Genomic DNA, 13,079 nt, shown 5'->3' with positions numbered 1-13,079 from the left:
AAAGCATCAACAGAGAAGAGAGCAATTGATTACATTAAGTGAAATTAATAACAAACTGAAAAACATAAATTTTTAAATACATACATGTCTATTTCATGAGAATTTATACTATTTGAAGAGAAAATTAGAAATAAATTGTAAAATTATCTATATAACATGATGTCTGATTCTTTGGGTCACATCTTGTGAGATAAGATACATTCTAAATCAGATTAAAAGCTTTTTTAATCCTACACTGAACAAATTCCTTGCCTTTCTCCTTACACCTAATTAACCAGGGTTAAGCTTTGGACTTTACTCCTCCAAAGTTCTCGACTATATCTTTCCACTGCCACCTACAGTATATAGGATTAGTACTCTCATTAATCTTTTGGTTTTATTGTAGGACTTTACAACATAGACTAGTTTGCAAAAAGAGAAAAAGAGCAGTCTCCTATAATTTGACTATAACAAAGCAAAAGTTGTTCCAATACAGTAAGTCAAAAGATTGTGAAATGGAATCAATTTATCATTATATTATTTGCTGGAAAAGCGCTCTAATCATGGCACGAGGTATGGCCGTACAACACTGTACATGTCAAAATAGGTGAGTCAACCCCGTCGTCATACTAGTTCATCCCCAAACACACCAAAGACTGGTGGGGGATACTGCCAGTCTTGGCGAGACTGACCTGTCAGGTTGAACATGCTGAAAAGATGAGAGGACTGGCTAGTCTCAACACAGTTTGTCATATTTAACGGCCATAAACGATAAATATTGGTCGGTTCATGAAAAATGTTATTTTTATTAGTAAAATAAATTTTTGAATATACTTACCCGATAATCATGTAGCTGTCAACTCCGTTGCCCGACAGAATTCTATGGAGGGATACGCCAGCTATCACAATACTAGAAGGGGGTGTACTTACCAGCGCCACCTGTGGCCAGGTACTCAAGTACTTCTTGTTGACACCTCCTCAATTATTCCTCGGTCCACTGGTTCTCTATGGGGAGGAAGGGAGGGTCGATTAAATCATGATTATCGGGTAAGTATATTCAAAAATTTATTTTACTAATAAAAATAACATTTTTCAATATTAAACTTACCCGATAATCATGTAGCTGATTCACACCCAGGGGGGTGGGTGAAAACCAGTGTACAAGATTAAAGGATAGCTAAGTATCCCATATTTCATATAACAGTTATCTCAAATAACAATGAAATAATAAGTACCTGGTAAGGAAGTCGAATTGAACCGTTACTCTGCCTCTTTTTTAAGTTCGTCTTCCTTACTGAGCGCAGCGTTCCTCTTGGAGGCTGAATCAACCCAAAGGTGCCAAAGTATATGGGGTTGCAACCCCTACTAAAGGACCTCTACAAAACCTCTAACCCAGGCGCTTCTCAAGAATGAATAGACCACCCGCCAAATCAAAAGGATGCGGAAGGCTTCTTAGCCTACCGTAACAACCATAAAAACAACAATAAAAGCATTCAAGAGAAAGGTTAAAAAAAGGTTATGGGATTAAGGGAATGTAGTGGCTGAGCCCTCACCTACTACTGCACTCGCTGCTACGAATGGTCCCAGGGTGTAGCAGTTCTCGTAAAGAGACTGGACATCTTTAAGATAAAATGATGCAAACACTGACTTGCTCCTCCAATAGGTTGCATCCATTATGCTCTGCAGAGAACGGTTTTTATTAAAGGCCATCGAAGTAGCTACGGCTCTTACTTCGTGGGTCCTTACCTTCAGCAATGCAAGGTCTTCCTCCTTTAAGTGAGAGTGGGCTTCTCTAATCAGAAGCCTTATATAATATGAAACCCCATTCTTGGACATGGGCCTCGAAGGTTTCTTGATGGCACACCATAAGGCTTCTGACTGTCCTCGAAGAGGTTTAGACCTCTTAAGATAAAATTTGAGAGCTCTGACAGGGCAAAGAACTCTCTCTAGTTCGTTACCTACCATGTTGGAGAGGCTAGGTATTTCAAACGATCTAGGCCAAGGACGTGAAGGAAGTTCGTTCTTTGCTAGGAATCCGAGCTGAAAAGAACATGTTGCAGATTCGGTCGTGAAACCAATGTTCTTGCTGAAGGCATGAACCTCACTGACTCTCTTAGCTGTTGCAAGGCAGACGAGAAAAAGAGTCTTGAGGGTAAGGTCCTTGAAGGAAGCTGACTGGAGAGGTTCGAACCTAGGTGACATAAGGAACCTTAAGACTACGTCTAGGTTCCAGCCTGGAGTGGATAGACGACGCTCTTTAGACGTCTCAAAAGACTTAAGAATGTCTTGAAGGTCCTTGTTGGAAGAAAGGTCCAAACCTCTGTGGCGGAGAACTGAAGCCAACATACTCCTATACCCTTTAATCGTAGGGGCTGAAAGGGATCTCTCATTCCTAAGATGTAGAAGGAAGTCAGCTATTTGGGTCACAGAGGTATTGGTAGAGGATATTGAATTGGCTCTACACCAGCTTCGGAAGACCTCCCACTTAGACTGGTAGACTCTACGAGTGGAAACCCTTCTCGCTCTGGCAATCGCACTGGCTGCCTCCTTCGAAAAGCCTCTAGCTCTAGCGAATCTTTCGACAGTCTGAAGGCAGTCAGCCGAAGAGCGTGGAGGTTTGGGTGCAACCTGTCTACGTGAGGTTGACGTAGAAGGTCCACTCTTAGAGGTAGAGTCCTGGGGATGTCGACTAGCCATTGAAGTACCTCTGTGAACCATTCTCTTGCAGGCCAAAGGGGAGCAACCAGCGTCAGCCGTGTCCCTTCGTGCGAGAGGAATTTCTGCAGAACTTTGTTTATTATCTTGAACGGTGGGAATGCGTACAGGTCGAGATGGGACCAGTTCAGTAGAAAAGCATCCACATGAACTGCTGCAGGGTCTGGAACAGGGGAACAGTACAGCGGAAGTCTCTTGGTTATGGAGGTGGCAAACAGATCTATGGTAGGTTGACCCCACAAGGTCCAAAGTCTGTTGCACACACTCTTGTGGAGGGTCCATTCCGTGGGAATGACCTGATTCCTTCTGCTTAGGCGATCTGCTGAGACGTTCATATCGCCCTGAATGAACCTCGTGACCAGAGTGAGGTTTAGACCTCTTGACCAAATGAGGAGGTCCCTTGCGATCTCGTATAGGCTCCTCGAATGGGTCCCTCCTTGCTTGGAGATGTAAGCCAAGGCTGTGGTATTGTCTGAGTTCACCTCCACCACTTTGCCTAGCAGGAGGGACTTGAAGTTCAACAGGGCTAAATGAACTGCTAGTAGCTCCTTGCAGTTGATGTGGAGTAATCCCTGTTCTTCGTTCCACGTTCCCGAGCATTCCCGTCCGTTCAAGGTCGCACCCCAGCCCGAGTCCGATGCATCTGAGAAGAGATGAAGATTGGGGGTCTGAATAGCCAACGATAGACCCTCCCTGAGAAGGAGGTTGTGCTTCCACCACAGGAGAGTGGTCTTCATCTCTTGGGTGATTGGGATAGAGACTGCTTCGAGAGTCGAACCCTTGTCCCAATGAGCTGCAAGATGGAATTGAAGAGGGCGGAGGTGGAGTCTCCCTAGCTCGACGAACAGGGCCAGTGATGAAAGGGTCCCTGTGAGACTCATCCACTGTCTCACCGAGCAACTGCTCCTCTTCAGCATGCTCATGATGCACTCTAGGGCTTGACTTATCCTGGGGGCCGATGGAAAAGCCCGAAAATCCTGACTCCGAATCTCCATTCCCAGGTACACAATGGATTGGGAGGGAATGAGTTGAGACTTTTCTATGTTGACTAATAGACCCAGTTCTCTGATTAAGTCTAAAGTCCAATTGAGATTCTCCAGACAGCGACGACTCGTGGAGGCTCTCAACAGCCAGTCGTCTAAGTAGAGGGAGGCTCTGATGTCCGATAAGTGTAGGAATTTTGCTATATTCCTCATCAGATGAGTAAAGACCATAGGAGCTGTGCTTAGGCCAAAACACAGGGCTTGGAATTGGTAGACAACCTTTCCGAAAACGAATCTCAGGAAAGGTTGGGAGTCTGGATGAATAGGAACGTGAAAGTAGGCATCTTTCAAGTCCAACGAGACCATCCAGTCCTCCTGCCTGACCGCTGCTAAGACCGACTTCGTCGTCTCCATCGTGAACGTCTGCTTGGTGACATACGCGTTGAGCGCGCTGACGTCCAGCACCGGTCTCCAACCTCCTGTCTTCTTGGCCACAAGAAAGAGACGGTTGTAGAAGCCCGGGGATTGATGGTCCCGGACTATAACCACTGCCTTCTTCTGCACAAGTAGCGACACCTCCTGGTGCAATGCTAGCCTCTTGTCCTCTTCTTTGTAGTTGGGAGAGAGGTTGATGGGCGAAGTGGTCAGAGGTGGTTTGAGGCAGAATGGAATCCTGTAACCATTCCTCAGCCAACTGACAGACTGGGCGTCTGCACCTCTCTTCTCCCAGGCTCGCCAGAAGATCTTGAGTCTGGCTCCTACTGCTGTCTGGAGATGCGGAGAGTCAGTTTTTACCTTTAGATGTCCTGGAGCCTTTCCTGGACTTGCTCCTGTAAGAGTCTGGACGGGAGCTTCCTCGGCTGGGGGCTCTACCACGAAAGGGCGGTATGAACCTCGTAGCAGGGGTATCAGCCACTGGGGAGCGATAAGTCTTGGGGACTGAGGTAGCAACCTTAGACTTACGAGCCGATGAGGCTACAAGATCGTGTGTGTCCTTTTGTATCAGGGCAGCAGACAAGTCCTTAACCAGCTCTTCGGGGAAGAGGAACTTCGAGAGCGGAGCAAAAAGGAGTTGTGACCTTTGGCAAGGTGTAATGCTGGAGGAAAGGAAGGTACACAGCTGTTCCCTTTTCTTCAAAACCCCTGATACAAACATCGACGCAAGCTCACCAGATCCATCCCTAATGGCCTTATCCATGCAGGACATTAATAGCATGGCAGAATCCTTGTCCGCAGGAGAGGTCTTCTTGCTGAGGGCCCCCAGGCACCAGTCAAGAAAGTTGAACATCTCAAATGCTCTAAACAGTCCTTTCAGTAAGTGATCAAGGTCTGAGAAGGTCCAGCAAACCCTAGAGCGCCTCATTGCAGTTCTCCGAGGCGAGTCTACCAGACTTGAGAAGTCAGCCTGGGCAGAGGCAGGTACTCCCAAGCCTGGTGCTTCTCCTGTGGCATACCAAACGCTCGCTTTCGAAGTGAGCTTAGTCGGCGGGAACATGAAAGAAGTTTTGCCAAGGTGTTGCTTAGTCTGCAGCCACTCCCCTAAGATCCTTAATGCTCTCTTAGAGGACCTTGCTAGGACTAGCTTAGTATAGGAGGACTTAGCTTGTTGTATGCCCAGCGAAAACTCAGATGGCGGAGAGCGGGGAATAGCAGAGACAAAGTGGTCTGGGTAAACCTCCCTAAGCAGAGCCAAGACCTTACGAAAGTCAATAGACTGTGGAGAAGGCTTGGATTCATCCACGTCTGACGAGGGATCCAGGTGTGCCTCCTCATCATCAGACGCCTCATCACCAGAGTGTAGCGAAGATATCGGACAAGAATGCTGAACAGCAGAGTCAGAACGAGTAGGAACAATATTAGTGGTTTCCTCTTCAAGTAACTGTTGAGGGAGAACCTGAGGCTCAGACTGCAAAGGCTGAATAACAGACGAAGCAGAAGGAAGGCGCATGGGTGGAGGAGGCTGACTCCTAGCATGAGTGGTTGAACCCAAGGGTTGCGCTTGCTGAGCGGTTGGTGGAAGCGGAGTAGCAAGTTCCTGTTCCTGTGGTGTGAGCGGAGCGTGATGAGGTTGAGGCTGCGCAGAACAAGGTAAATGTCTCGCAAGCTGAGGCTCCTGAGGCGCAAGGCCAAGGTGTAGTGGAGCTTGCCTTGTGGATGGTTGAGCTCGCTGCAGCGAGAGCTGAGGAGACTGACTCATGGACGGGAGAGGTTGTTGTACCTCAGCCGAGAGTTGCACCACTGGTGGAACAGCAAGGGGAGGCGGAGGAAGAGAGGTATAATCCTCCTGATCCCATAGCAAAGGTTGCCTTAAAGAAGGCGGAGGCTGAACACCACTGGGAACAGCAAACTCAGACCGTGGCTCAACATCGTACGCCTGGCAGGTGGTACTGCGATCAGGCGGAGCAAGCGCAGGCGGAGCGAGCGCAGGCGGAGGGAGTGTAGGCGGAGGCGGAGGCGCAACACTCTCAGCCCGACACTCACGCATCAAGTCCGAAAGCTGTGCTTGCATGGACTGTAGTAGAGTCCACTTAGGGTCGGCAGAAACTACAGTAGGCTGAGGTAAAGCCTTAACAGTCGAGCTCTGTTGTGGCAGAACCTTACTCCTCTTGGGCGGAGTGCAGTCGACAGATGACTGCGGCGAGTCAGAGCTGAGCCAATGACTGCAACCTGGCTGAGCACTCGCGGAATGGACTCTGCGTTTAAGTGGTCTCGAGACCTGAGACCAACGTTTCTTCCCTGACAGATGATCAGCGGACGAGAAAAAGACGGGCTCAATCGTCTGCAGGTGGGAGTGACGGTCTTTGGAAGACACGCCCGCAACCACCGAGGATACTTCTGTGCGCCTAACAAGGCCTGCCGAACCCTTATGCCCTTCGACATTGCTTCTCCCCTGGGCTTGGGAGCTTGCAAGAGGTCCCGGACTGGGAGGACGACTGGCTCGCACAGAAGTATCCTCACGCACCACACTGGCACTGACACTAGCACTTGGCACTGCACTGACACTAGCACTCGTCACAGCACTGGCACTAATTCCACCCACTGCACTCTTGACCTTAAGTTCCTTGACTTCGGCCATCAGAGACTTATGGTCACTTACCACTGACTCTACTTTATCGCCTAAGGCCTGAATAGCACGCAAAACAACAGACATATCAGGCGGAGGGCAAACAGTAGGTTCGGGGGTAGCCACTACAGGGGTAGGAAAAGGTAGGGGATCATGAGGTGAGGAAAACAGTGAAGAGTGAGAAGAACTCCTCCTAACTCTACCTCTCTCTAACTTAGATGAATATTTTAAAAGACGGACAAATTCCAGTTCCGAAAGTCCGGCGCATTCCTCACATCGATTTTCTAACTGACAGGGCCTGTCCCTACAGTCAGAACAAGCGGTGTGAGGATCTACCGAGGCCTTCAGAATACGCCTATTGCAAGACCTACATCGTCTATGGGAGGGGGCTTGCGAAATGTCAGACATCTTGAATCCAAAGAGTTAGCCAAAGGGGTTTCCAAAATCAAGCAAAAGATCGTTAACCGTTAATCAGGACTATATAAAAGCTATCTAGCTAATATAAGAAGGTTTCCAGTAAAGCGACAGCCGAAATCTGAGAGAATACTTCACCAAAGCCGTGAACAAACTCGAAGATTATCATAAGCGTATCCCAGAACGTCTTGCCGGAAGCACGACAGAGGAATAATTGAGGAGGTGTCAACAAGAAGTACTTGAGTACCTGGCCACAGGTGGCGCTGGTAAGTACACCCCCTTCTAGTATTGTGATAGCTGGCGTATCCCTCCAAAGAATTCTGTCGGGCAACGGAGTTGACAGCTACATGATTATCGGGTAAGTTTAATATTGAAAATATCAGTGCGTCGGTCTTTTGCATGTGTGACCTGCTTTATGATAGACTATTACAATACAGTACTGTATGATTAACAATTAAAACTTTTAACAGGTCTGGGTAAGTAGTAAAAAGCCTAATAATATTCAAAACTCGCCACTCTTGCCTTAGGTTTTAGTTGCTAAAGAAACTATAGGCAATAAATTGTGGTAACTTAGTAGCATCTTACAGACTATCTTAATTAAGGGTATATATATATATCCTATTATTATTCTTGAAGCGGAGTGCATAGGTACATTAATCAAATCAAGTTTCCTCTGTTTTTTCATAGAGATAATTAGCAGTTCTTATCAATGTTACCTTAGGGTAAGGAGCGTTGTAGCCCTCACACACCGCAACATTACACGGTGATTCATGGCAGGTTAGGTTAGGTGCCACAGGTTAGTAAATATCCCCCTAATTTCCTTAAAAGTCAAGCACATTAGTGACCTCTGCCGTCATCGTAGAAAATGCGATCATATGATGAGAAGTAATATTGTATTTATTTATTGAATTTAACCAAACAAAAACAAACACAGAAATTACATGCTATTCCCAATTAAGATTTTCCTCTAGCCTGAGCCACAATTAAGTTTAGCTACCCTATGATCAAGGCAAGGGACATGATTCAAGGTAGATTTAATCTACGGAATCTGGGACAATGTTAAGTTCTAGAGCAAACACAGGTAGGTACTGTAATTGGGAATGAAAGCTGCCAGTGAAGATTTGCTTTTACTGTGCCAACAAGAAAATCAGCATACCACAGGCTGACAGTTACAGAAGGTGTAGACACGAAAAATTCATGAATAAAATATGCAAATAGAATTCATATTTACTAGAGTAATTTACTCTTCATATGTTACAAGAATTACCTGTAAGGAAAGCAATATCGTCCACGTCATGGTCGCTCATTGTAGGGTCCCGAGAGAACGTCGCTCCTCCTCTCTGTTCGCCGGGGCCCGCAAGCCGTAACTGAACACTAATTTTTGTTACTCTGTTGTCTTCCTCTTAGCCACTAGAGGATTCCAAACGGAACTTAAGATAATGACACGGGGTATCTTTTACCAGGATACTACCAGCAGGATGTAATTTTCGCTCTCAGTGGAGCAGGAATCGTGCCACTCAAAGTTAGCAGACGATATTTGACAGATGGATGTAAACAATAACAGTGCCATCTATGGAGTAAATCGAATACTAGAACTTGTCCATTTGAGTTATTGAAGTCTAAAATCGATTTCGCACATTGTTCTAAAGCCATAAATAGATTCATAATATATATATAAGATCTATAAATTATGATTGTTCAACATTTTAACATCATAGAATTTAGATGAGCCATATTTCTAAAACTAAATCATTCTTTTCATCTTTAGGCTACAACGTTTGGAGATCTCGTAAACAAACGTCACTGAGGCGTTGAACATTAAATTTTAAGAGAAAATTAGTGTTGTATTTTCTTGCAATATCTGAAGAATGTGGCTCTTCTTTGGATCTTGAATTTTTATGGTCAGCTTCGACTGTAGTTTCAATAAATATACGTTTCTAAATAACCTACGTAATGACAAATGGTTAACTACAAGTCACGAGCAACGGAATAATGTTTGTTCATAATTCAATTAGATTTCGCTAGTTGAGACATTCTCCAAATTCTGTTCTTCTTACATAATATTAAACATTAAAGTAACGGCGACAGTTTAATCTACTGTCTACGGTTTTAATCTCTACTCGTCATAAGGTTTGGAAAAAACTTAGCACCTCACATTAAAATATCCGAGTGGATGCAATAATAGTGTTGAAAAGTCAGTGATTGCACACACACACACACACACACACACACACACACACATATATATATATATATATATATATATATAGAGAGAGAGAGAGAGAGAGAGAGAGAGAGAGAGAGAGAGAGAGAGAGAGAGAGAGAGAGAGAGAGAGAGAGCAATTCACTATCTACTGGGGAGGTTGGCTAGATTTTCTTATTGTGCCAGTCAGGTATTTTCTGAATTCAAATAGGAGACAAACCGGATGAGTGCCTTCAAGTGTCCGGATAATTAGAGTTCTCTCCTCAGTTGTTTTCGCAGTGAAAATCGTTATAATGTATTCGGGGATAAAACCCTTAGGTAGGCTAAAATTTGCCTCAGATGTAGCCTGGGCCATATAGCCTAGGCCTATATTCTATATCCGCAAGTATGTGTTGAAACATTTATAAGTAAATCAAATTATGCGCGTATGAATAATTATTTGCATTGTTTGTATGCATACTAACACAACCTGTGCTGATTTGCAAACAGTCTTTGTGAGAGAGGGCCAATAATTTATTGTAGCCTATTAGGCTACTCATATTGCTTTCAGATATCAAGTGAAGTATACTGCTTCAGAAGTTTAATATGTAGATAAATCGTCACAGGAAGCAAACAGGAAAAGGAAGTTGCTAACACACGTAGGCCTACTCCTCTCTCTCTCTCTCTCTCTCTCTCTCTCTCTCTCTCTCTCTCTCTCTCTCTCTCTCTCTCTCTCTCTCTCTCTCTCTCTCTCTGTGTGTGTGTGTGTGTGTGTGTGTGTGTGTGTGTGTGTGTGTGTGTGTGTGTAAATAATACCACAAAACGTCTTTAAAGTAGGCTACTGGTTTTCAGAATAGGCTACATGTGTTTTCCATATCTATATCCAGGTTGAATGATATTCTGTATTAATGTGTTTTTATTTTGTACGTAGAAGGTCATTAATAAAATTAGGTTATTGTTCTGACCTTTCAGCTATACCGATGTCCACATCTAGAGTTTTATTTTTCTCACATCCTCTCGTACCAAATGTCTAAAATCTCAGCTTTTAAGATCATCAGGTTAGCGGATCACATCACATCAAATCTTCTTGATTAATCCTATCAAGACTTGGCTGCTTCAATCTCTCCCCATGAGAATTAACTGACCACCCGAACAAAACCAAGAAAAGGGGAAGAAAATAAAAGGTTTCTCAGATGGGCACAGAAGCTATTAAGATGTCCACATAGCATGGAATGACGCTTAAATAATTGATTGGCATTGAAATATAAACTGGAGGAGACTTTAGTACTGAAGCTATTATGAAAACTTTACATTGTTAACAATAGAATCCTTCCCATTTCTTAAGAGATCAAATAAAATCCTACTGTGTGAGATTTATAGGGTTTAACTTTTTTTTCATATTATTTTACACTTATTAACGATGCATCTTTTAGTTGGATTCATAATAATAATAATAATAATAATAATAATAATAATAATAATAATAATAATAATAATAATAATAATAATAATAACAACAATAATAATAATATTTTGCCAGAAAAGAGTTTCTTTCATAGGGAGCTCCAGTGATTTACATTGTGTTGAGACTTTTATTATTTGTGCCACTCCATGTGCATTAAACCGAAATATGAGGCTCTCTCATTTCGCAACTGACAGCGCTATACGGGATCAAAATTCACCGTAGAAAATTAATGATCCATTGCTGCAAATTGGTATCATGACACACAGAAACATGTAATTCTATTTTGTTTACTATTATGCAGCGTCTAACAAAGATGGTCCTAAAACGCAAGACAACTATCTCTAAGGCAATAATTATCCCCTTATGTTGATAAGCTGCTTTCAAATATCTGAGCAGAAGATTCGTAGGAACTACGCTGCCTTCACTGTGCAATCACTTTTCGTGATCACCACCAAGGCCAATGCTGACGTAATGTCATGCATGGTGTAACGTTCTTGCTCACCACTATCTTGTTTACAGTTTCACGCGTTCTAGCTATTTAGGCGCTTCCATTCTCGGCATCTAACTAGGTTTCTATATCGTCTTTCCTCCTAAAACTTTCGAATAGTATAAATTTCTTACTAATCTATCGCTTTCCAATCTCTTAATATGACTAATTACCCTCAAAGACCCTAATACTTCGTTTCACATTTCTCAATATTTTGACCACTTCCTGTCTCTACTTCCCTCCTTGCGACCCTCATAACTCCCTTTTTAAAGTACACACAATTGTCCATCTAGACAGATTTCATTCGTTCTCTTTTTCTTAGAACTAATAGCCAGCTTTCATTAATATATATTAAAATGGGTTACATGAAACCCGAACGAACCCATTTTAACTTTTGCAGATTCATCCTTCCCGAAAACTACAATTCATTGAATATTCCCTGTTTTGTGACTTTATCCTCCCTATCTCTGCTTCCCATGATTGCCAAGAATATAAATGTTGGGAGAATTTATCAATCATTGGCTTTTGAATTTTAATGCACTAAAGAACATTTAGAGTTCATACATTGGTCTCAAAACTAGTCGACGCTTATGTGCATTTAATCAGCAAATGCGTTAGCCGCCTTTCACACTAAGCAGAGCAGCAGTTATTTTTCTTCATATTTGTTAGTAAATGAATTTTCCTCTGAATAAAGCCTTTTATGATTACATATACACACACAAACATACACACACACACACACACACACACACACACACACATATATATATATATATATATATATATATATATATATATATATATATATATATATATTGCAGAGGGTTTCGATACAATGCTATACAATAGTAATATAAGAATAGCTTTTCTAATAGAAATAATGAAACATCTGAGCCGGTACCAAAAGTAAAAATAGGAGAAATAAAGAAAGTATTAAAAGACATAACGTTTGATATAATAATAGATGGAATCGATTTCAAAGTAGTAAAACTTGCTGAAATTTACACAAATATCTGCAAGAATGCTCTTTACCTACAGCTTGGAAAAACTCACAAAAAGGAAGACACGAAAGACCTGAAACATTACTGCCCAATAAGTTGACCCTTCGTAATATATGAAATATTTAAAAAGATCATTCTATTCGGGAAAACAGCTAGACTTTAATCAACCAAGAGAGCAGGGAGGCTTTAAAAAACGGACATTCAACAATTGACCATATTCATGTAATTAACTAGCTAATAGAACATTCAACTGAGTATGACAAACCACCATGTATGGCATTTATAGACTACGAGAAAGCTTTTGATTCTGTCAAATCTTCAGCAGTAATGAAAGCACTTCAAAGATAAGGAATAGAAGAACATTATGTTAAAACACTTAAAGATATCTACAGTATACGGGAAGTACAACAATCCTAAAACTACATAAAGATAATGAGAAAATTCCGATTGAGAAAAGAATTAGACAAATTATCCACTTTGTGTCTAAAAGACACTTTTAAGAGTTTTAAATTTGGATATTGTAGGAATTAACATTAATGGGGATTACCTTAACAATTTAAGATTTGCAAATGACATAGTTCTATTTAGTGAATCATGGGAGGAATGGGAAAAGAGGATAGAAGACTTGAATAAAGATAACAGAAAGGTAAAACTGAAAATGAATATGAGTAAAACTAAGATAATGTTCCATGAAAATGCAAAGAAACAACAAATAAGAATTTTAAACGAACCTCTAGAGATTGTTAGTGAAATATATACTTAAAACAGACAATGTTTCCCCCGGACATT

The 13,079-nt window shown here is 42.4% G+C and overlaps 1 protein-coding gene across 3 annotated transcripts in view; it reads right to left on the bottom strand.

Annotated features, from left to right (window-relative positions):
• The window catches only part of LOC137653700 (endoplasmic reticulum aminopeptidase 1-like), a 512,338-nt gene that overhangs the window by 453,546 nt on the left and 45,713 nt on the right, over positions 1 to 13,079 (bottom strand). Inside the window, exon 1 of one of the 3 annotated variants that reach the window (XM_068387299.1) lies at positions 8,423 to 8,699. The exons of the other annotated variants lie outside the window; for them this stretch is intronic. Coding sequence (XP_068243400.1) covers positions 8,423 to 8,462 — 40 coding nt within the window. The 5' untranslated portion in view covers positions 8,463 to 8,699. Of the gene's footprint in view, positions 1 to 8,422; positions 8,700 to 13,079 lie in introns of those variants that run through there. 3 annotated transcript variants of the gene reach the window in all.

Source organism: Palaemon carinicauda, chromosome 1 (genome assembly GCF_036898095.1).
Source record: "Palaemon carinicauda isolate YSFRI2023 chromosome 1, ASM3689809v2, whole genome shotgun sequence".
Taxonomy (NCBI): domain Eukaryota; kingdom Metazoa; phylum Arthropoda; class Malacostraca; order Decapoda; family Palaemonidae; genus Palaemon; species Palaemon carinicauda.
Note: the sequence above shows the minus strand (reverse complement) of the source record. Positions and strands in the feature narration are given on the sequence as shown.